General features: G+C 51.8%; 7 protein-coding genes across 7 annotated transcripts; 5 read left to right on the top strand and 2 right to left on the bottom strand.

The window, feature by feature from the left end:
* Positions 1-316: 316 nt before the first annotated feature.
* On the bottom strand, positions 317-2,261 carry atnN-1 (Aspercryptin biosynthesis cluster-specific transcription regulator atnN; the record flags this gene model as incomplete). Its single annotated transcript, XM_032028737.1, has 3 exons — positions 317-1,778; positions 1,873-1,974; positions 2,173-2,261. 3 exons carry the CDS (start codon positions 2,259-2,261, stop codon positions 317-319), a joined length of 1,653 nt encoding a protein of 550 aa, XP_031891598.1.
* A 2,114-nt stretch (positions 2,262-4,375) lies between these two features.
* Positions 4,376-5,909, top strand: apdF-1 (Aspyridones efflux protein apdF; the record flags this gene model as incomplete). Its single annotated transcript, XM_032028738.1, has 4 exons — positions 4,376-4,550; positions 4,620-4,653; positions 4,711-5,293; positions 5,358-5,909. 4 exons carry the CDS (start codon positions 4,376-4,378, stop codon positions 5,907-5,909), a joined length of 1,344 nt encoding a protein of 447 aa, XP_031891597.1.
* A 1,176-nt stretch (positions 5,910-7,085) lies between these two features.
* orsC-1 (Tyrosinase-like protein orsC) lies at positions 7,086-8,799 on the top strand (the record flags this gene model as incomplete). The annotated part of the gene is made up of 6 exons (XM_032028739.1): positions 7,086-7,306; positions 7,366-7,528; positions 7,602-7,677; positions 7,736-8,215; positions 8,439-8,554; positions 8,644-8,799. 6 exons carry the CDS (start codon positions 7,086-7,088, stop codon positions 8,797-8,799), a joined length of 1,212 nt encoding a protein of 403 aa, XP_031891596.1.
* An 882-nt stretch (positions 8,800-9,681) lies between these two features.
* Positions 9,682-12,021, top strand: pnbA-0 (Para-nitrobenzyl esterase; the record flags this gene model as incomplete). The annotated part of the gene is made up of 3 exons (XM_032028740.1): positions 9,682-9,915; positions 9,971-10,330; positions 10,381-12,021. 3 exons carry the CDS (start codon positions 9,682-9,684, stop codon positions 12,019-12,021), a joined length of 2,235 nt encoding a protein of 744 aa, XP_031891595.1.
* Positions 12,022-12,234: 213 nt separating this feature from the next.
* On the bottom strand, positions 12,235-13,686 carry bioF-0 (8-amino-7-oxononanoate synthase; the record flags this gene model as incomplete). The annotated part of the gene is made up of 2 exons (XM_032028742.1): positions 12,235-12,764; positions 12,819-13,686. The coding sequence occupies 2 exons, from the start codon at positions 13,684-13,686 to the stop codon at positions 12,235-12,237; spliced, it is 1,398 nt and encodes a 465-aa protein (XP_031891330.1).
* Positions 13,687-14,221: 535 nt separating this feature from the next.
* CGGC5_v011162 (Bifunctional dethiobiotin synthetase/7 8-diamino-pelargonic acid aminotransferase) lies at positions 14,222-16,901 on the top strand (the record flags this gene model as incomplete). Its single annotated transcript, XM_032028743.1, has 4 exons — positions 14,222-14,409; positions 14,570-14,666; positions 14,737-16,061; positions 16,118-16,901. 4 exons carry the CDS (start codon positions 14,222-14,224, stop codon positions 16,899-16,901), a joined length of 2,394 nt encoding a protein of 797 aa, XP_031891331.1.
* Positions 16,902-21,931: 5,030 nt separating this feature from the next.
* On the top strand, positions 21,932-23,183 carry CGGC5_v011161 (uncharacterized protein; the record flags this gene model as incomplete). Its single annotated transcript, XM_032028745.1, has 2 exons — positions 21,932-22,102; positions 22,161-23,183. The coding sequence occupies 2 exons, from the start codon at positions 21,932-21,934 to the stop codon at positions 23,181-23,183; spliced, it is 1,194 nt and encodes a 397-aa protein (XP_031891329.1).
* Between the last annotated feature and the right edge of the window lie 760 nt (positions 23,184-23,943).

Here is a 23,943-nt window from a genome sequence, read left to right as displayed (position 1 = left end):
TCACAGAGAGGCAAAAACTTTTTTCAAAAAAATTGATCAATCAATAGTCGATATATCAAAAACGTCTGACGATGTAAAGCTCTCCTGATAATAACTATTCAGCCGCAGGAGGTCTTCAAAAATGATCGGTTGATTCCTCTCCAAAATCTACCTACGCATAATAGTTGAATAGTGAGATATAGGTTCTAAGTGAAAAAGTGCTCCACCAGCAGAGGTCTGATGAGGATGGGCAAGGCCCTTTCTATATACATGTACAGCCCCTGCTCCTAACACTAACCATTCTGGGGCGACCCTGTTCAACAGCAATCGCCAGAAACTAGGGTATGCCGTCGAAAACATGTGCACCAGAACTGCATCCAGTCGCAGTGAAATACCATCCCCATGAACGCTCAAGTGTTACCATCGGCTTCGTCTTGTTACGGCTTTTCAGCAGGTAAACCAACGTCCAGGACATGTTCACACCGCCTACGATAGCTTCCAAAGCAGCCGTTGCCTCCTGCACAACTTCCGGGTCTTGACATCTAACCAGTGCAAAGCCTATGGGGCGGATGATGGAGTTCTCGAGCCCAATCGTGGCGGGGCCGTTGAGGGGCTTCTCCCGCGCGAGCTGCATCATGCTGCGGATGAGATCCAGGTAAAGCGGCTTCACCGCCGGCAGCATGTTCGCGTGTGTCTTGTGGCGGGCGTGCAGCTCTGAGATGGTCTCGAGATACATGGTCTCGAGAATCATCGCCCGCGACCACCGAGAGCCGTGGGTGATCCTGTGTTCTTTGGCGTGTTGCAAAAGCGGCGTGAAAGCGGTGCGCCACGAGTGGAGGAAGTCGTCGCATTCGTTGTACGCAGCAGCCTTCGTAGCCTCGCTGACTCGTCGGACCCCGTCCCCGGAAACCTTGAGAGGGTGGAGCGAATGGGCCATCATGTGTTGCACAAAGTTCCACCAGGTGAAAGCTTGCTGAGTGCTGTTGAAGCGGTCGGGAATTTTGCTCATGCTGAGTCGGTGTCGACACCCATGAGGAAACCGTCGTGCTGGGCACAATATTTTGACATGGCCAGCCTTGCTTAATGATTCGATCCAAGGGGATGTATCGTGTCGCTCTAGAGAATCGAACATGGCCTTGTCCATATCCGAGAGTCTAAGCTCCTCAAGGGGAAGACCCTGCTCCTCAATCAACAGATCAACGTATTGGTACATCATGGCAACGGCATGGTTGTGGTGCTTGGCGGCATTGACTGTGCTGCCAGCCATGAACTCGAAAGTCGTGAAAAGCATCGACGCCAGAATGGCGCTGGGCAAGGTGGTCTTCGAGGACTTCAGTCGGTATATTGCGCGGACCCCGCGACCATAATGCTCCAAGGCCGCCTGGTACTCCTCACTGATGTAATCTTCCAGGGTCATCGACTGGAAGGACCTCCCAAGCGCACCCACAGCGCAACAGATTTGACGGACACCACTAGTCTCCGCTGCGCTTTGGGCGAACTTGGGAGTCATGATTGAAGCATCATCGATGAGGAGCGTGTCTCCCGACTCGACACTGAAGGCAAATGACTGGAAAGCCTCCCAGTCCTTCTGCTGGCCAAATAGCATTGTTTCATAGCCAGGGATCTTGAATAAACGGGTATCGGTGGTGGAGAAATTGTGGCTACGGGAGACAATCCGTGCCTGTTTCGACGGCAGCAGAGTGCGGGACGTTGAGTCTAGGTAGCCAGGACACTCGCGTCCGGACTTGACACATTTCATGCAGAACGGCCTAGCTTGATCGCACTTGACGTGGCGCCGCCTGGGCCGGTGTATGAGTACAAGGGATTTCGGAGGATGGAGACCCCAGGGAAATGGGGAGAACGGGGTCTTGCAAGTGACATATCCATACATACCTGCATTCTCGACATCCGGTACGGCTTTTCGGGGCGCTGGCTCGACTGAGCTTCGGGCGATTGGCAACCGAGAACGCCATGATTTGACCATTTTTCGGGGGCCTATTGGTTTCCTCTCAAGTCAGCGTGGAACTGCAAGCACCATGCAGCTCATTTATCCCGACTGAGACAGACTTGTGCCACCATCGGACCAGTCTGCATGTGAACCAAGACGCCGGGACCGATCCTTCCCAGTTCGGACCGTCCCTTAGCATTGACACATCACAGCGCTCGACTCTACCTGCACCAACCCGTACGTACCGTTCATCTGGGCCTGTAGGGCTCCGCGATTGGGTTCTAGATGAGCTTCCGCTGTCGCGACCCTTCGTAGATGCGGAACTCGCTTCCATTCTGTCAAGATACAATACACTGAATTAGGCGCTAGTACGACGCGAGATGCCCCAAAGACAAACGTAAACGAGTAGCATGCGAATACGAGAGGAAGAAGGAATGCAGCCGAAGAGCTCCAACGAGTGTGGTGGTCTGAGAGCTGGAATTGGCATATCAAGAAGGAATCAAGCTTCGTCAAATGCCCCTGAAATGACCCTCTCGTCAACAGGCAACAGAGAATTAGAGACGGAGGATCCCGAGGACTAGGGAGCTCGGCGATCAAGGGTTATGATCCTTCCAAGTTCTGACCAATCATAGCTCTAGAACTCTTCAATCTACAGATTTGAGCAGCCAATAAGAAGGTCGGACAAACGCACTTCCTTTTTGGGAACCCATGTCCGTCACGTAATTTATCACTAAATGTGGTCCCGGCATGCGACATATGTGATCAAGCCCATGCATCCCGATAATTGATATCAAAAGAGCGTTGGCATACAACTGTTTTTTTGGCGAATCAAAATGCCGTCAGTCTTCCTTGAGATTCCACGAGAGACGCCGGAGGAGCCGGTCCGCATAAATGGGTCTGCTCTTCCGCCTCCGGTCTTGACACCGGTATATGTGACCCGCTTGACCCGTCCGCGATCTCACCCAGTGCATCTCATTCACAGCATGATGTCAAAGGCGCCTTGACTATAATTTCTCTCCCATTGATGATAAGCAAGTATAGCGAGTCATCGCAGACATCGCCGGGATATATTTTTCAGAGTGTAAAAAGCTTGAGGTTGTGGCTGACAGTCAAACCTTGGATGATATATGCTTATTTTAATCCGAATGGCTCAAAATCAGATTAATACAGTGGTTGAGGCGTACAATATTCAAGCCGCTAACTTCACAGTTTGAATTCACTTTTTCAGCTATGGCAACCTGCTCCTCATCATTGCGTCATTACGTTTTCACGATTAGCTACAATTAGAGACTGTTTTACTTAACGTTGCGGTAATTGCTGCTGCTATGTATTTCATTCTTGAATTGGGGACACGCAAAGTTGCAAGTAAGGTTACACCACTAAAATCATCAGCACTTTGAATTGACTGCAATGTTGGCTGAACGGTGTCTTGCGTCTGTTTCAACACATCGTCAATAAAGTGTAAGCCCCTTAGGCAAAAATAACCAGGTTGCCCCTAAATCGCAGCTTTAAAGCGTTCAATTTCAATTGCTCTTGTTTATCAGAATTGGAAGTGAACGATGCATTTCGCGCCCTATGTTTGACATGTTTTCTGGGGCAAAACAAGCAATATGAAATGGATGCCATCCTTCCGGTACCCCGTGCCGCTTACCAAATATATTTGAGTCACTTTTCAAAGCCCGATCCGCCGCTTCGGAGGCATGTGACGCACTTGCCATTCATTCATTCATAGCGTCGCGTTAGGCGAAGACTGCGATCTCTAGACTATCATCAACTTGCGGTGTCCTCCCGTTAGCACTGTCACTGTACTGATCGGATACATGTAGCAACAAAGTCACTGCTCAATCCCCGAGCTTAAATGATATTCTGATAACCGTGAGACGGCCGGCATTGAGCTCACCAATTTCTCGCGAATTACACTTGCAAACTGGAAGTGGCCAAATCAAGGACACATGCAATAAATACCTTTAATCAATTGGCAAGTTCAATTCTTGAAGGTAGAAGCGTTGGCCCGAGCAAAAGGGTAGAATCCGGGCTATTCCCGCCAAACTACCAAATAGGCCGGAAGCGCGTCGGCATCTGGTTGGTCCACCGTGCGGTACCGGCCCGAAACTGCAAAGTTCGCGTAAGAGATTCAAAAGCCGGGGGATCTTTTGAGATTAGTAACTCCGCGGGGTGCATCATAGAGTATGACTATTTCTCTTGAACCCTTATTTTCCTGCAACCTCGGTAAGGAGTAAGGAAAAAACACAACAAAGCCAACAAAACCGACGACATCGCCAAGGGCAATCGGCAGTTCAATTGCAACACCCCAGCAAACCGAACAAACCGCCACAAACTGCTTCAGACTTCCGTACAACCGCTTCGAAAGTCACCGGTCGGAGTCCATCCTATGACGCCACCAACCACATTCCGTCTATGACAGCGCAGGAAGCCCAGTCCGGCAAGATGGACAGTACAGACAAGGAAACGAGGTCAGACTCGTCGCGGAATGATGGCCTCGTGGATGTTGAGGCGGCTGCAACAGAGAGTCGCGTCGGGCGCGTACTGAGTCGAATCGCGTCGGTCCCGACAACAGACCCTGGCCCTCCACCCGATGGAGGCTACTCTGCGTGGATGGCTGGTAAGCGCGCATGAAGACTGTTGAGTTGAATGATGAAGGTCTCGTCTCTGACTTGCTTTTTAAATGTAGCCCTCGCCGCTCACTTTATCTTCATGGACACATGGTAAGGGTCCGCCGCTGCTTCTGGTTTCCACAAAAACTGATGTTGTCATACTTGCAGGGGTTTTATCAACTCTTTCGGAGTCTTCCAGACATACTATGTTGAATTGTTAAAGCGACCACCTGCCGACGTCTCTTGGATTGGCTCTATTCAAGTCTTCCTGCTGTTCTTCATTGGCGCCTTTTCAGGCCGATTCACAGACGCAGGCTACTTTCGCCCTCTGTTTCTCTGCGGATCATTCTTAATTCTTCTCGGCACCTTCGCAACCTCATGGTGCACCCAGTACTGGCAAATCTTTCTTTCTCACGGCGTTTGCGTTGGCATAGGAAACGGTCTCTCATTCTGTCCAACATTGGCAGTACTGTCTACGTACTTTGACAAGAGAAGAGCCGTGGCCATTGGTATTGCGGCTGTAGGCAGCGCCTCGGGAGGACTTGTCTTTCCAAGCACCGTTAGACAATTGCTTCCTTCGGCTGGGTTTCCCTGGGCGATGCGCACGCTGGGCTTCATTCAGTTGGCAACCTTGACGATTGGATTCATCTTTTTGAAGCCCCGGCTGCCGCCGCGAAAAAAGGCCCAGTTGGTGGACCTCAGGGCTTTCCAAGAGTTGGAATATTCCTTCTACGCTGCCGGTGGCTTTTTCGTAAGTCGGACCCAAAGAGACGTTATTTTGAGTATTAACTCTACTGACTGGACATTATTAATAGTCGTTCATGGGGGTATATTTCGCCTTCTACTACGCCGCCTCATATAGTCGAGACGAACTCGGCTTCTCATACCCGAACTCGCTCAACCTACTTCTCATATTGAACGGTATTGGTTTCATCGGACGTCTTGTTCCCAACTGGTTCGCCGACAAGGTGGGAACTATCACCGTGTTTACCCCCATGGCCTTTCTCTCTGGAGTTTTGACATATTGTTGGATTGCCGTCAAGACGCCGACCGGCCTCTACATTTGGACCGTCGTATTCGGTTTCGTGGGCAACGCCGTCCAGGCTCTCTTCCCGGCCGGCGTCAGTGCTCTTACGACCGACCCAAGCAAGCAGGGGACGCGCATCGGTATGATATTTACAATCGTCAGTTTCGCCGTGCTGAGCGGACCTCCCATCGCGGGCGCCATCATCACCGCATGCGGCGGGAGATACTACGGCGCTCAGGCCTTTGCAGGCAGCTGTCTCATGATCGGAACCTTCTTCTTAGCGTTGGCACGGGTAGTCAAGACCAAAAAGAAAGGTGAAGGGTGGTTCGCAAAGATTTAGCGAAGTGTTAACGTTGCGGAAACGTTGCGGAAAAATACATAGCCAGGGGGCTCGGTAATTTTGTAACTATAAATCGTGTATATATGTCGGATACCAATGACTCGCATATATTCGAAATCCGCGTCTTGTCGCATTGAAGCGGGAGCGCAATATGATATAATATATCGTCACTATCGATCGGCGTCTGCGTACTAGCAGCTTCGGCTCCGCGTCATTCCATGCTGGTGTTCAATTCAGCTCACACGACACATTTTGGGACCTCCAAAGATTTCTTTCAAAGGCGATGAACAACATAGGCAAAATCTCTTCTCTTCGAGATCTTTCAAAAACAGTTCTTGAGTTATCGACTGGCAACGTACGACTTGCAACTGCCGAAGCTCAACCCCCTGATGGACCTCGGAAGCGGGCAGACAATTCTGACTCGCTACGGGTCCACCACCAAACCTGCAGCGACAGCCTCTTAGTCAGGAACAAACTCGGACAACGTGAATCAATGGCCTTACTCAAGGCTTGAGAATCAAATATGGGCTATGGTCCACGTGCTGTATGCTTACTACCTAGCTTAGCATGGCAATTGTGGAGAGAAATGTCCTAGCTTGATTTTGTCATTGCTTACAGTGATGGCCCAAGACGGAGAATGTGGTCGCTTTTAAAAACCCGCGTATGGGGCCCATGTGGCGATACCAAATTTAACTTTGATATGGATAGCCAAAACAGATTAAGACTCCCCCATCCAGCCCTTCATGATTGGCACAGCTACGTCTTGGCTTCCGAGTTGCCACAATTAGACTAGGTCTCATGCAAGTTGCAACGTCGTTCGGACCAACTTCTGCGCCTTAGGGACCCAGTAAACAACATTTGAACCAAGTCCCCAAACCATCTACATGGAACGGGAAACTTGGCTAAAATGGATCGTGACAGTACACTGACCAATGTAAAAGTGACGATAGTATCGCAGGGCTGGGTAAAGAGGCCCTAAGCGAGCACAACTATCCTTGAAATGGTTCCGCTGGGGGACCCGACGAGATCAGCGGCAGCCTGCCGGCTGTGAGTTGTCTTCCCGGCAAGTCAATTCGACATAAAGCTCTTGTGGCCGGCTGCACTCCCGAAGATTATTGATCAGAGGAAGTCAGTCTTGGCTTTTGTCAGTTCATCCGAAAAAGCAACCCTGACATCATGGCAGTCCTCCGCCAATGCCTGTGGCTTCTTGTGGCGGCTCAAGCCACTGCCACGGCTGCCGCCACGAGCTCTTACAACTTTACGCAAGCTACCATCGACAAGGGCGAGGCCATGACCCAACTTAGCGCCGATGCGCTTCGGGCGGCAAAGGCCTTGAATTCAGCTTCGGGTCTCAACTCAACCTGCACACCCGATAAGGTTCAGGTTAGGAAAGAATGGTGAGGCACATCCAGCATTATTCGTCATTGCCCCTTCACGTCTAACACTTGAGTCACAGGAGAACTCTTCCCGCGGAAGAGCGCAAGTCTTTCGTTGCCGCAGTCCAGTGCCTTCAATCTTCTCCGACCTTGCTCGATGCTGTTCAGATGCCCGCGGCCAAGTCCCTCTTCGACGACTTCGTTCTGATTCACATGAACCAGACTGGGAGGATACACGCCACGGTATGTACTAGGTTAGATGCCTAGCCAAGGGCCCAAGATGTCCATCGTCGGAACTAAGTACGTGAAACATTAGGCAAACTTTCTGACTTGGCATCGTTATTTCACTTGGATCTACGAGCAGAAGCTGCGCTCTGTTTGTGGCTACCAAGGTAAGTGACGCGGCCAACTTTCGTCTCAAATATCAAGAGGTCTCACCAACAACGGCAGGAACCTTCCCGTACTGGGATTGGAGTCTCGACGTCGAAGACCCGGCCAAGTCCCCCGTATTCGACGGATCTGAGACCTCCATGGGAGGCAACGGCGCCTTCATCCCTCACGAGGGGCTGCAGCTTGTGCAACCCGTCTCCAACACCACCATCAAGCTCGAGCCCGGCTCCGGTGGTGGCTGTGTCGAGTCCGGCCCGTTCGCGAACATGACGGTCCACGTAGGTCCCGTCTCGATGCCGGTGTACGGCTCTTCGACGAACAGAACCGCAGCCGCGAAACCCACGGACGACAACCCCCGCTGCCTCAAACGCGACCTCAACAAGCACATTGCCCAGCGGTACACCTCTTTCCGCAACGTCACTAGTCTGATCCTGGAAAACGACAACGTCGAGTGGTTCCAGGCCGTTTTCCAGGGTGACGATCGTTACGTTTCCGGACTCGAGCTTGGTGCTCACGGAGGTGGCCATTACACCATCGGCGGTAAGTTCTCAACCTCTGACCTGATTGAAGATGCAAGTGTTGGAATCGCGAGTGGCGCCGGGTCTTGTGCGTGATCGGGGCCGGTGGGCGGGGGCAATCGGGGTACATCTGCCTTGATCACCACGGCGGCTCGGCCTACGATCCCTCGGATTTACGCACTTGTTGCCAATTCCAGCCTCTTGACACGATCTGTGGGACTTACACTGACACCAACGACTCTCAGGCGATCCTGGCTCGGACCCCTTCATCTCACCTGGCGAGCCGGTCTTCTTCCTGCACCACGCCCAGGTTGACCGCGTCTACTGGATCTGGCAGATGCTTGATTTTGCAAACCGACAGGTATGTTTTTGGAAGCTTCTTTGTTTCGCCCAGCCTTCCGCGGGATGCGTCTGTGGACAAATTTAGACTGACCATGTTTTCGTTTGAAGGAGGTTTTTGGCACCGAAACGTTGCAGAACAACCCGCCAAGCCGAAACGTCACGGTGGAGGACACTGTTGATATTTCACCCCTTGGTGGGCCGCTCGTCATAAAGGATCTGATGAGCACCGTCGGAGGATCCCCCTTCTGCTACGTCTACGAATGATTTTCGTTCTAGACCAATGGCTTAATCGATGATTCCCGATTTTCGTTTCAACCCGTATTTACTAAGACAGAGGCTGTACATAGACGTTAAAGCTGGCCAAGGCTAGTCCTTCGCATTTAATCAAGATACCCTCTCAAGTTGGCGACAACTCTGGCTCATTCGTTAGTGGTGCAATAGTAGATTCAGATCTGTCCGATGGATAGATCCGACGGGCGGCGTGCAGGCAAGTCGCGCCCTAGACGGTGAGGCGCACATGCATGTGTCACCTTTGACTCCGATCTGCCCGCATGGCATGATCTGATGCCATCCGAAGGTGGCTGCATGATGAGCTTAGCCAGGCTCTACTTGTCAATTTGAAACTCTTGGCCAGGGGTGGTTCGTCTAATAAGAGGGCCGCAGCACAAAAGAGACAACTCGTGACGAGCGAGGTCGCCGGGGACCTGGGGGCAAGAGTTAGGACGAAACTCTATTCGGCGGGAATCCATGTTTTCGGAGGGAAAATGCGGCAGTTGATCCCAAACCCGGCTTAACGAGAATCATATGCCAGGGGTCCTGGCCTTGGTTCCTAATTAGGTTTGTGGCCTGGAACAGAACCTCACGACAGATGGCATCAAACCCGTCTGAAACCCCCGCAGCCCCCAAAAATGAAGCCCAGACTCTCCGGTGAGCGCGCCGGTCGGGGCGCGGTGAGTAAGAGATCGAGTCAAGAATAATCCGGTCTTTTTCACCGTTGGGAGTCCGTGTTCGAGGCATGTCAGTATAACAGATGGCATGGCGCTGCAACTTCAATTTTCAGACGATGTCGAGCGAGCCTCTCGTTATGTTGGCATGATTTCCGGGTCTTTTCTTATTATCACTTTTTAGTCGGTCACTTCCGCAATAATGTTTTCCTTAACCCAAGCCTTCTTTTCTATTCTCTCGGCCGGAATCATCGGTCAGGTCCAGGCGGTTGATCCGCTCGTCGACCTTGGCTACACTAAACTTCAGGGCGTCGCTGAGCCAAGCGGTGCGACTCGATGGTTGGGCGTTCGTTTTGCGGCATCGCCCACTGGTCAACTGCGATTCGCCGCGCCCGTCGACCCTCCCGCTACAACCGACGTTCAAGATGCTTCTCAGGTAACATTCGCTTGTTCACTCTCGGCATCTGCCCACTCACACAGTTCTTGTTTAGTTTCGCCCGATATGTCTCGCTCGAAGCGCGTCAGATTTCACCATGAAGCCCAACAAGCGGTTCACCACCGATGAGGACTGCTTGTATGTCAACATCTTCGCGCCATCCAATGCGACTCCCGATTCGAAGCTGCCGGTCATGTACTTTATCCAAGGTGGAGGTTTTCAGTCGCTCTCGAACGCCAACTTCAACGGCAGTGACCTGGCCAGGTTTGGAAACATGCTGGTCGTCCAGGTCAACTACCGTGTTGGGCCCTATGGTTTCTTGCAGAGCAAGGAGGTTCAGGCTGGCGCGAGCATGAACAACGGGTTGAAGGACCAGATCCAGGGATTGAAATGGCTTAAACAGCACGCTGCTGCGGTGAGTATCGCTATAGCCGATTGGTGGCCTTGTGACTGACATGAAACCAGTTCGGAGGAAACCCCGACCAGATGGTAGCTGTTGGAGACTCGGCCGGCGCAACCTCTGTCGCCATGCTTCTCGCTGCCTTCGGTGACAACGACCCCGGCTTGATCAAGGGCGCCATCATGGAATCCGTCAGTGTGGCCACTGTTCGCACCCTTGAGCAGGGCCAAGAGCAGTACAACTGCCTGACTAATGCTACCGGCTGCAACAAGCAACCCGACTCTCTTGCCTGTCTCCGTGGCCTTGATGCAAAGGCGTTGCAGACGGAGAACTGCCAGTTCAACCCTAATCTCGACGGCGATCTCGTCAAAGCGCCAACTTTGCAGCGCTTTGCCGAGGGAAAGTACCTCAAAGTCCCGACCATCGCCGGAACGTGTACCGATGAGGGAACCAAGAACGTCCCGCAGAGCACCGACACCATCGAGGATGCTCTCAAGACGATCAACAACCAGGCGACGCAGTCACTGAGCAACGCATCTCTGACAGTGCTTCAGCAGACGTACCTCGATGTGCAGCAGCCCGTCTTCCCCAAGTCCGGGAAGCTGTGGCGTCAGCTTGCCACGGCACACGGAGACTTCAGAGCTCACTGCATCACCAAGATCTTCCAAGATGCTCAGGCCCGCGACGGTGTGAAGACATTCAACTACCGCTATGGCCCGATTGATGATGAGCAGGAGGCTCTGGGATTCGGTGCATACCACACCGTGGAGTTGAACGGCGTCTTCGGTCCTAACAACACCGACGGTGCCCCTCCGAAGAGCTACTCGACCACGAACGCGCCTATCGTGCCGTTGACTCAGGCTTACTGGGCCAGCTTCGTCAAAACGCTCGACCCCAACGCCGCCAAGATCCAGGCAGGCATGCCTGAGTGGCAGGCGTGGACGGCCGACGGAAAGCAAAGACTTCTGTTCCAGAACAACACTGGCACTATGGAGGGCATGCCTACTGCCCAACAAGACAACTGCGCCATGCTCGCACCCATGATCCCCTTCATCGAGACCCCAGCGACGGATGCCCAGAAGGCGACTGTGGAGCTGAAGAAGGTCAACTCACAGGCCGCACCTCCAGCCGCACCTCCCGCACCCCCGAAGGCTGCTTTCATAACCGATGTTGCTCGTATGATGGCTGAAGCCGATAATGAAGAGCACAAGAAGAACAACGGTACAGCGAAGGGCGGCAAGAAGGGCAAGGGCGAGGGTAAGGGCAAAGGTGAAGGAGGCGCAGCCAAGGGCAATGGAACCGAACCCAGCGGAGGAAAAGGTGGTAAGGAAGGCAAAGGCAAAGGAAAGGGTGAAGGAGGTGCGGCGAAGGGCAACGGTACTGAGCCCAGTGGAGGAGGCAAGGGTGGTAAAGGAGGAAAAGGGAAGGGCGAAGGCGGTGCGGCCAGGGGCAACAGCACCGAGCCCGGCGGTGGAAAGGGTAAAGGAGGAAAGGGCGGCAAAGGCAAAGGAAACAGCACCGAGCCCCGTGGAGGAAAAGGAAAAGGAAACGGTACTGCTGGTGGTGGCGGCAGGGGAGGAAACTCGACCGCGCCCCCAACAGTCGTCCCTCCTGGAAAGAGCTCTGCTACGGAGAACTTCCATGGACTCTCTTGGATGTGGTCATCCATTGCCCTGGTGTGCCTGGGCCAGTTCCTTTTGGCTTGAAGATAGATACTTTCGGCCGTTATTTGTAGTATACGAGACCTGCGAAGCATGAGACCACGGGCTTGCCCGTATTGATGATCAACTTGTATTCAATATCTTTGACCGACCTTCAGTGCCTCACGTTACCATTTTATATGCCGACTGTTTTCTACCGTACATCAAAGCTTTGTGTATATTTCAACCCTCTCTATTCCCAATGTGCTCATCCGACTCTCATAATCTTGACTTCAACTCCATTGCTGTAGTCTCGATGCCACTCTTGGTTTTGTTGTCGGGCTGTTTGATCTGGGTAACGAGCCAGCGTTCTATAGTCGATACCAATCCCTCGACCTGCTGAATGGTATTTCCTCCATGGATGCAGATTCTCACTCTCTCGCTTCCTGCTGGAACTGTGGGTGCGACGATGGGCCGGACCATGAAGCCCCGCTGCTGGCAGTGCAGTGCCAGACCTCTGGGATTGGACGTGAATAGCGGTATGATTGGTGATTTTGGCTTCTCTGAAGAAAGATATAGAAGACCTGCTTCTGGTTGGTATTGGCTGCAAAGCTCTTGGAGGAGCTGATGTGTGCGTCCAATGAGTGACCACAAATGACGGAGTAGGGGCTCAGAGCGGCCGTCCATGATAAAGTTGTAAGCCGTTTGTATGCTGGCGAGTGCTGTGAATGGCATGGCCGTGGTGTAGATTAGACTGCGGGCGTAGTTGATCAAATACGATCTTGTAATCTGAGAGCAGAGAACGATGGCTGAACCAGTCAGTCAATGGATCTAAAGAAGAGAGTGAAACGGATGTAACTTACCTCCGGCGCAACTCATCGCCTTGCCGAATGTGTGAACTCGTCCCCAAACCCGATCCTCCAAGCCTAAGTCACAGACAAGTCCGCGGCCCCTATCACCCAATATGCCCGTTGAGTGGGCCTCGTCGACGATGATCAGGCCGTTCCCGTGCGGAAGCTGTCTTTCAACACACTCTACTATTTCTTTCAAAGGCGCCACGTCTCCATCCATGCTGTAGATACCCTCCACGGCGATGAAGACGTTCGTTGTGCCCTCTCTCACAGCCTTGCCTTCTTCACCGCGAGTCAATTCAGACAGAACCTCGCTCAAGCTTCGACTCGGGCTTTGGCCTCTTGCTGTCTCGTCCCACAACCGGTCTCCATTTGCGTTCTCGATCGGATGAACCGTATTGTGGGCGAAGGCGATCTTCCTTCCAGCCCGACTCATCTTCATCCCATCGTGCACGCTGGCGTGAATCAACTCATCGTAGACGATGATGTCGCCGTGCTGAGGGACGCAACTGAAAAGCCCAACATTTGCATCAAACCCCGAGTTGAAGAGTAGCCCAGCCTGTCCACCATGAAAAGCCGCAATGTCTCTTTCGAGAGACTCTGCAAGCGATACATTGCCATCCAAGAGGCGTGATCCACCAGAACCGAGGAGAGCCGGGGTGTTTCCGTCCTCAGCACCATCAATCGGATTGAGGTGGGCCTGGATCCGGGTGAGATACCCGCGCTGGACCTCCGGGTGGGTCGAGAGGGAAAGGTACGCGTTGGACGAGAAGTCGGCGCTGCCGGCCGGGACGAGGGTCAGGCGCCGGAGCTGGCTCTTGGCCTCCCGGCGAGCCAGGAGCGCCGCAAACACACTGTCCAAACGGTCGCTTGCCGGCATAGTTGAGATGAATTGGTTGTTGGGATCGTTGCGGGATGTGTCAATGTGTCAAATGAGGGACCACACACACCCAACCTCGGCATGGAAAGTCAAGAGACGAGGGAATTTCCCCTTGCACCCGGCGATCTCTCATAAACGCGAATGCGAGATCCATGCAGGTTCAAGTTCAACCCCACCAGGCACACCTACCGGGCCGCACCGTTGGGAAACCCATTGGTGACTCGTGAGTAAGTGACACATAAGTCACTAAACTCAACAAGTTTTCCTTTTTCCCTATGATAGCCGCTGCGTTGCCCCAGTTCTCGGCGCAACAAATGCCGCAGCCTGCGGTCCGTACCCCGCCCCGTCTCCTCCTTTTCCCCAGGCCTCGGAGCTTCCGGTTGGAGACAGCTCTTTTTCATTTCAGGCGCCTTGCTTGCTGCTCGCTGACAGCAAACGGAATTCGGACACCATTCATTGGCCTCATCACTTGTCTCTGCTCTCAATTGCAATCCTGCTGTCTTTGATGGGCGTTTGATACTGGTTCAAGCCCTCAATGGCACCTGTCGGCGCCCTACTCTGGCGCTCCTTGAGAGCATACCAGATTTACGGCGCCAATACCGATGTCGGAAAGACCGTCTTCTCCTCGGTCCTGTGCAATGCGGCTCGCAAGCACTGGCCGCATGAGCAGACGGCGTTTCTCAAACCCGTCTCTACGGGCCCGGCTTCTGAAGCCGACGATGGGTGTATGTCCGGACCCTCATTTCCTCAACGAACGAACTCCATTTTTATCGCGGCTTCTCACCATTTACACACTGACCATCTCAACTAACCTCGGAAATAGAAGGGCAATATCCTCGGTTCTCAATCGGTATTCGTGATTCACTAATTGACATGCTCTTAGTCACATCGACAAGTTCGCCCCCGGAGTCGCGAACAAGACGCTGTTTCAGTTTGAGATTCCAGCAAGCCCGCATCTGGCCGCCGAGGTTTCGGAACAGGTGAGTTTGCTGCTACTTTTAGAAAATGCAACGTCAGGTTTTGGAGCTGCCACTGAAACATTCACCTTAGCCCACCCCGACCGATAATGAAGTCCTGAAAGGTATTTACAGCTACGCATCGCGCCGAGCGGCCGGTGGCCCCGGCTGGCTTTTCGTTGAGACGGCCGGCGGCGTGCACTCGCCGGGCCCGTCCGGAACCCCGCAAGCCGACCTTTACGCCCCGCTCCGGGTCCCGGTCATTTTCATCGGCGATTCCAAGCTCGGCGGTATCTCCCAGACCATCTCTGCCTTCGAGTCCCTCAAGCTTCGTGGCTACGACGTCGAATCCATCTTACTCTTCCGCGATGAGCAGTACCAGAACTATTCCTACCTGACCGATTACTTCGCCAAAGGACATGGCATTCCCGTCAACTCTCTCCAGCAGCCACCTGCTCGCGTTGAGGATGTGCGAGCTGATGCCAAAGCGTTGTCTCAATACTACGATGAGATGAGTTCCTCTAAAGTCATCAAGCACACCATGGATCATCTGCACGAGCGCCATCTCGCTCGGATTTCTCGCCTCGAGACCATGTCTCGCGACGCACACAACATCATCTGGTACCCCTTCACACAGCACAAGAACCTCACGCCCGAAAAGATCACAGCAATTGATTCTGCCCATGGTGACTGCTTCCAAACTCTGGTTCCTCAGAGCCGGGACTCACCGACAGATCAGGCGCTGTTGCAGCCCTCGTTCGACGGATCTTCATCATGGTGGACACAGGGTCTTGGTCACGCGAATCCCAAGTTGACTCTCGCTGCATCCTACGCCGCTGGTCGCTATGGACATGTCATGTTTGCCTCCGCAGTTCACGAACCTGCCTTGGCTCTTGCCGAGACTCTCCTCAAGGGCTTGGAGAACCCACGCCTCTCTCGCGTCTTCTACTCTGACAATGGCAGCACTGGTATGGAAGTCGCCGTCAAGATGGGCCTGCGTGCAGCTAGGGTCCGATATGGCTGGGAAGCAAACGACAAGCTTGAGATTCTCGGCTTGAAGTGCAGCTACCACGGCGATACCATGGGCGCGATGGACTCTACAGAACCCTCTGTCTTCAATGAGAAGGTCGAATGGTATGAGGGCAAGGGCTTTTGGTTTGACTACCCCTACGTCTTGTGCAAGGATGGCGAGTGGCAAGTCCAAGTACCCGAAGCCTTGCAAGCCGATTTGGGCACCGGACAGACGTTCAGCACTTTGTCCGAGGTCTTCAACGTGACTGGCAGGGAGCAGGCTCAGCAGCAGAAGGCATACGAGAAGTACATCGTCAAGGCTCTCACTCGTCTTCGTGACCAGGGACGCAAGTTTGGCGCTCTTGTTATGGAACCAGTCATTCTTGGAGCCGGAGGCATGATCATGGCGTAAGTATCCCCACACACCCGTGTCGAACCTCTTGCTAATCCGTCCTCTTCTCAAGCGATCCCCTCTTCCAGCGCACTCTCGTCAAGGTTACCCGACAACACCCTGAGCTTTTCGGTACATCAACCTCTGCCATCAACCAAGATGAAACCACCTGGACTGGCCTGCCGGTCGTCTTTGATGAAGTCTTCACTGGTCTCACCCGCCTCGGTCGCTTCTCCGCTGCATCGTTCCTCGGTGTCGACCCAGATGTCATCTGCAACGCGAAGCTGCTCACGGGCGGCTTGGTGCCGCTGTGTACCACCTCGGCATCCGACAGCATCTTCCGGGCCTTTGAGAGCGATGAGAAGAGTGACGCCCTCCTGCATGGCCACAGCTACACTGCTCATGCAGTTGGATGCCAGGTCGCTATCGAGTCTCTCCATGAGTTGCAAAGGATGGACAAGCAGGGAGAGTGGGATTGGGCGAAGAAAAGCGAATGGGCAGCCGAGTCAACTGCCGTCACCAGCCCCAAGGATGAAGCAACAGCTGCTGTTTGGTCTGTATGGTCTCAACCGTTTGTTGACTGGGTCTCCAAGCAGAATGGTCGTGTTGCGGGTGTGTGGGCTTTGGGATCTGTTCTTGCTATTCATCTGGAAGACAGCGAGGGAGCTGGATACTCCAGCAATGTAGCCGTGGACCTTCAAAGCGCCCTTCTGAAGGGCGGTATCGGCTCTGAGGGTGAGCGATGGAACGTCCACAGCCGAGTGCTGGGTAACGTTCTCTACGTCATGACCAGTCAAACAATAAAACAGGCAGATGTGAGCAGACTAGAGACCCTTCTGAAGAGGGCTCTTTCTTAGGAGAAAGTTAAATACCTCGCAAGTCATACATAATAAGGATAACTTCATTTCTAATTCAGACTCGTGCCTCATTGTTTTTGGGAGCATCAAGCGCATCGAACTTTCATATTTGGCTGCTGGAAAGCGCAGTATGGCTACTCTTCTCCACATACGACACTGTGGTGTTACTCGGCGCGGCAGAGTTTCCTAAAGCTCGCTTTCGACGTCTTGATCCACAGGCACAGTATCTGTATGTTGTACATTAACGCCTGAAAACCTGTCGAGAATCGGTTTGAGAAGAGGTTTGGCTTACGTGATGCTCCCTATTAAGACCAAGGCTGCACCACCGCAGCCCACTCCGATTCCAATTTTCTGACTAGTATTCAGGTCTTCGCCCATATTAGCGGATTATCAGAATGGTTCAAGCATATTGTTGTAGTGTACCTTGTGCCATGCTTCCAGGACCACTGCCATTATCAGGAGGGTTGCCGGTACCAGGAGGAGGCCTGCCACCGGTAGAAGGACCGGATGCTGTCGGCGCTGGAGTCCCGGCCCTAGTCGTTCTGGTTGAAATGGAGAATGATATCCCCGTTCGGCTAGGGGTGGTGCTCATTGAAACAGTCGTTCGTGCTGTTCCACAAGAGAACAATGTTGCGACACCGGTGCCCCAGACATATTTGGCGCAGGATGGCGTTCTTCCAGAACTACAGACCAATGGAATATTGGTTAGGTATTAGGCTGATAGTACACCCCTGTCTCGTGTCTTCTTACCAAGTAAGAACCAATGAATTCGTCGACGAAGTCGAAGTCCTTTGGAAGCGGCCTGCTTCGATACATGTCGTTCGAGGAACGCAGTCGTTGCTGTTCGAGCAGCATCGAAGGTACACATCGGCTCGAGACGTTATCGCATTACAGGACGTATCCTCGTCCTCACACCGAAGGTCAGAGGCAACACCTTTCGAAGGGTATTAACGACAACTTCGGACACTAGAAGGAATTCGCACCTACCCCGAATATTCGGACAAGTGTTTTGAAGCGCATTCTGTCGTCTCAAAAGCTTGGCGTTATCTCTGATACGATTTGGCTTTGCCGTCACTAAAGGCCAAGCAGGATCAAGGTGAAGACTGGTCGTTTGAGAAGGATGCGCATGGCAGCCCGTGATAGAAAAGCCGCACAAGATGGCAAAGATTGTCAAAAGAGCGATCATTTTGTTGCGCGGGAAGGTTACTGCCAACCTTCTCTCCTGATCAGAGCGCAGACTCAGTTCGGCCAAAGATTTAAGTGAACTTTCTAATACTATACTTTCTGCCCTACTGACACAATATGTATACAACCGAAGATCTTGGCATTATCCCAGAGCAGATTTGAATCCACTTAAGACTCAGCTTGTCGGGAGGGCTTCGATATCTTCCTGCAACTAGACTTGCTTTCTCTCTCCCTCTCTCGCTTATTATATCGGAGCCGAGCTCTGGTTGGTTGTTTGCCGCCACCGCACCCCCTGTTTCTTTTCAGCCTCACGCCTTCGGATTTATACGGTTTTCGTCGACTTCTCACATACTTTAGCTGGATGAATGGCGTCTGATGGGCCTTCAGCTGAAAGCCTCATTTCTTGGCACAACAAACAAACAGCCTCTGTCTCTGTGTTTGATACTGGTGAGTGAAAAGATGCGAAATATATCAGGCCATGGCTGCTCAGCTAGGTTGTCAGTTATTATGAGTTGTGAGCAAGTTTTCGCTCCCCTGTCGACTTTTTTTTATCCTTCTATATACAAGTCTCTATCGTTTCATGTTCCTTTTGAGTACGCATCTGCTTTTGTGAAACAAATGGCACTTGGGACTCGAACAGATTGTTCAAGCTTGGCAAGCTTGGAAGGTTTCGACGACTACCTTCGCAAACTTCGAGCTGCAACACAGTACAATGAAATCCTATTAGAAGAATGCGGCAGAGAGATATGCGGTGCGATTTGGGGTCAAAGCAACCCGGATATATCAGGGATTGGGGTATGACTCTTTGAATTTCACATTCAGAAAGTGTCTGCACGTACTTGGCTGACCGTGTGTAAGGTTTCCATCGGCTATGCAATAGGAATGGGACTTGGACTCATGTTTGCTTCTGTGCTTCTCGGAGTACGGCAAAGAAGGGGTTCGCGCTGGGATTTCTCTCAGCTAGTTTGCCTAGCCGGTTTTGAAGCTTTCTTCAGTTCCGCCATCTACTTCGGCATATCCCTCGAAATCGCCTCGATCTACACGCTTGTCAACAAAGACTTTGGTATCTCAACCGCGGGTCTCGGAGCCAGCGAAGCAGAGATAGTCATGGCCGTCTCAGTCGTCTGTATTCTTCCGCTGCTATACCCCATCGCGCTGTTGCCAACGCGTTTGCATCATCCCGAATCCGAAAGGCAGCAGCCCCCCAAATCCGCAAAGGACATATCTGTAAAACAGGAGAACTGTCGTCTTATTCTGTTTGTCTTGCTTTCGATCTTATTCTTCTACCCTTTCCTGTCTCAGTGCATTCATCAGTGGGCTCCATCTCGGGTTGGTGAAGGCAACGGCACTGAAGGCGAAACCCTTGTGACTATCGAAGAGTGGACCAGGGTTGAAACCGTATGTTTCAACTCGATCGAGAGACTGTCGGCAGCAGAAAGTAAACTAATGGCGGGGTTTGAGCTTGCTTCTTCGATCGTCATCTACTGCTTTACAATTTGGTTTGGCTTAGGGGCTGGGGCCCGCATCCTAGCGACTCAAGACCGAGCCTTTGGCGAGGAACGTCGCATAACACGAGTTCTATTGAAATCACAGCGATGGGTCCAACGAATATGGAAAACATATAGTGGCGTTCGGGTGGTTTTGCTCTTGATACCAGCCGTTCTGGGCGTTCCGCTGCTCTGGTATATTTTCCGCCTGAGAGAGATACAATCAGCCGCGCTTGATCGGGTGGGTGTTGAGTATACGGGCAATGAGTGGGGATTTGGTCAGGTTGTTGGCATTGTCATCTTTGCCCCGGTCGTCACAGACATGGCCTTCGCGGCGTGGGCAGCTCGATCGTTGCTCTCGAGATAAAAGTTATAGCCATTCTCACTCGTGAAAGATTAATCAAGATTCTTCCAATCGTTTTTCCCCGTATGCAGTCACCGTAAGTACAATTCCAATTCTTTCACGGACGTCGAGCATGTCCGATGGAGGTTTGGTGACATTCGGAAATTAAACCGCCAAGTTTTGACACAAACTCGTTTCTTTGAAGAGTGCTCAAATGCTAAGTTATTCAATTTGAAAAGTCGCTTGAAAATTGCATTGCCACTATATTCACGTAACAATTCAAATTGTACTGACACGATTTGCCGGGCCATGTTGTGTCGATGAAGTTTGCATGCTGGAATCGAGATTTTCCTGCAGAGTTGGACCCAGAGGTAATAATTCCCAGATTGGATGTGGCCCATTTGTTGTTTCTGTCATCTGGGCTGGTCTGTATCCTTCGTAAGGCTTCGGCTGGGGTAGACCCTCAACGGTCGAGGCTGGAGAGCCTCTTCTCCTCCTTCTGAATGGCCAGCAAGCGCAGTATCTAATCGAAGTTAGTCACAAGTTCCGAAATTACGTCATCTCAGAAAACCATGTTGACTAATACAACAGTTATGGAAAGAAATATTGAGACCTACACAATGCTTGAAAGAAACATGAAAGCAACACTTGCACAGCCGGCACTGACTCCAATGCGTTGCTCATCCGAGAGATCTCTCAACTGTCAGTCATAAGCTCACTTGATGCACGAGAGGAAGCTGATAATCACCTTGCATCATGCCACTCCCTGGGGGTGGTTTGCTCGACGGTGGCCCCGGCTCCGAAGTTGCAGTTGAAGTTTCTGTCCTCGTCGTGTCTATCGTGGTTGGGAGAGAAGTCACCGTTGCTGTCGCCGTAAAAGCGAAGGAATCTGTATGGGTCGGCAGTTCTGAAGAATCTGTAGGAGCGTCTGTGGGAAAAGTAAACCCTTCGTCTGTAGTGCTGGGAAGCACTTCGCTTGATGGCATTCCCGGCCATTTATCGGAGCACAAAAGCGCAGTCACATAATTAGACGTGGAGGCCGTCCATGAGATCGGATTGCACCAGGGTGTGTTTCCTGAGCTACTGAATGTCAATTTTGAGGTCTATTTTGATACTATTTTCAACTAACAAACGTACCATGACAAAGTTCCTAGTGATATTGAGCTAAATCCGGCTGGACGCGGCACCCCGGCCCCGTTTAAGCACAATTTGTTGACAACACATTTTGATTTCGTCGATGCCTCACAGCACCCCACGAACCCCTGGTTGGTAGTACAAATGTGACTGACAGGACAAGTAAAGCTTGGTCCGCAGGTACGTTGGCCCTGATTTTGTCGTTCGAGCACAGATTGGGCCACGACTGGAGGCGGGGTCACAGCCGATTTTGGGTACTCTCCCTCAAAAGTGACGGTGGCGGGGATTCGGGCAGCACATTTTGCAGTGTCTGCAAAAGTCCCAATAAGAAATACACCAACGAATATCGAATTGAAAAGAGTCATTGTTTCAAAGTCTTGGGCAAGGAACGTCACACGAACTCAGTGATGGGTGAGGGCGATGGGGTTATTATGAAAACTTAGAGAATCCCGAAGAAGAGGCAGTAACTCTAATAAGCTACGATCGAAACAACGAAAAGTCAAGCCTAGTAGCTATGCCAATTAATTAGCAAATTGACTTCTTTTTACCCTATTCGGCAGCCTCATCAGCGCCGAAACGTCGTTAGGAACGGTGGCTGCGAAACTCATTTTAGTGAATCTGCCTCACGAGTATGTTTTCGTCGATGAGTCTGAATCAGGACCATTTCATTGGATAAGGAGTCTTGGATGCCTAACAGAAAGCCAGTGGCTCTTGCGACAGTCAGACATCCACATTGTAGTATGTCTTACGCCTGAAGCCGTGAAATAAGGGATTTGCAGAGACGAGTTCTCTTTTGAGGCTCAAAAGTCCTCTTCCACCCACGCAATTCCCATGTTCTACGAGACTTCGTTTTTACCGGTTTTCGTGATCGTTTATTCCCGATGGCCGACAACATATCTTGCAGCGAGCTTCAAATCCTGAAGGAGTTTGACAAATACATCATTGCTGTGGAAAAGGAAACCAATTTCACAGATGAGTTTCTTTCCTCTTGCAAAAAGGATATTTGTGGTGCGATATGGGGGGACACCAATCCAGATATATCAGGAATAGGGGTTTGTTAACTTTGAGCTCCTTCACAGGCAACGATAATGCTAATTCTCATCTTGACAGGTTTCTATAGGCTACGCAGTTGAACTTGCCCTGGGATTCTCCTTGGCTATCATTGTCTTGCTGATCCGGCAGAGGCAGGGTCGAAGGTGGGAGTTTTTCCAGATCGTTACCAAGAAAGGTCTAGAAGCCTTCTTCGAGTTCGCGGTCTACTTCGCCATTGCCGTGGAGCTTGCAACAACTGTTATGCTTGTCAACAAAGACTTTGGCATCAACACTGCTGGCTTTGGGGCCAACGAAGCTCAGAACGCGTTGGCGATCGCCATCATATGCGTCATTCCGCTCGTGTATCCAATTGCACTTCTGCCCACAAGGATGTTTCACCCAGAGAGTGCAAGACAAAAAGCTATTGAGAGGAAGTCAGAGCAAGAAGATAAGAAGCAGAAGTTTCGGCTGTTGCTTTTCTGTCTAGTTGTCGTCCTGTTTTTCTATCCGTTTCTTTCACAATGTATCCACAACTGGGGTCCTTTGCGGGTTGGCGAAGGAGCTGGCAAAAACGGTTCAACGTTGATAAAGCACGATGACTGGGCTCGGATCCAGCAAATGTGTTTTGGACACGTCGGAAGATTGACAGATGCGGAGTACTGGCTGCTTGCCGTTTGCGAAATCATCGCCTCGCTCTTAATCCTCCTCTTCACGCTGTGGCACGCGATGGGAGTCGGTTTACAACGTTGGAAGGACGAAGAAAAGTTCCAAGGGAAAGAGGGAAAAGGTACCGTCATGTTGTCGAGAACACGTAATGTGCTTCAAAGGGGTTGGCATGGCCACCGCATTATGCTTCTGTTCTTACCAGTCGTCTTAGGAGGAGTCCTACTTTGGTGTATCTTTCGACTACGGAAAATTCAAGAAGCGGCCGCCTTTAGGTTGGAGATCGATTATTCCGGCAATGACTGGGGATTTGGGCAAATTGTTGGTATTATTATCTTCGCTCCCGTCGTTGCAGACATGGGGTTTGCTGCTTGGACGTCGTGGTCGTTACTGGGCAAGGATGAGTACGATACTGTTAGTAGCCAAGGCAGTATTTAGATTGTCTGGCATAATGTCTGTTATCTTCTACGGCACGAGGTTCAATATCCCAGCGGATCTGAGTGCGTTTCTGAGCATCACTTGCCAGCAATTATCACACGAGACTGGATTCATCTGCCGTAATCCATGTCCGTGGCTGGTGAGACTATTCCACGCTTCTACGTGCGACTTACACAGCAGCCGTCGGTCAGCGATGCAGTAGTCTGTCATCACTAAGACGCCGGACAAGATTTGCAAAGGATTTGAAAGGTTCTCCGGGTCTTGCAGATCTGATGCGCGACATGAAGCAATCGACGCAGCGGCATAAATCCGCGACATGTGTCTGTCGCTTCGGAAAATCAGCGCACTGAGGCCCAAGCTGTAACCCGGAGCGTCTGGTTAAAGTTGACGTGTCGTGCGGATTTAGTGCTGACCTTGCGTGCAATTCCCGGCGGTCTTGCAGGATGGAAGCGAGAGCGGGAAGGGTGGTGCTTGCATAGATCACGTACAGATCCTAAGTGACCCTTCAGGATTAAACAGTGAGTGAAACTCTCTAAATCATCTCAACTTGCCGAGGTGAAGACAACTTGGATGTGTGATTATCTATCCTCGAGAACTATACCGAGCTTCAATTTCCAGATGGATGCAGGCTGCCATGAACGGACGGAGTTAACGATGGTTTGCAGATGAGAGCAGGGTTCCGACCGAAGGTTACCGATCATGCAGTGACTGAATCATCCCAGCGACGGATCATCTTCCAGGCTGTGGAACAGGGATCTTC

The sequence above is a fragment of the Colletotrichum fructicola genome (genome assembly GCF_000319635.2).
Source record: "Colletotrichum fructicola Nara gc5 chromosome Unknown KSG_Nara_v1_contig06, whole genome shotgun sequence".
Taxonomy (NCBI): domain Eukaryota; kingdom Fungi; phylum Ascomycota; class Sordariomycetes; order Glomerellales; family Glomerellaceae; genus Colletotrichum; species Colletotrichum fructicola.
This window is presented reverse-complemented; position numbering and strand designations above follow the sequence as displayed.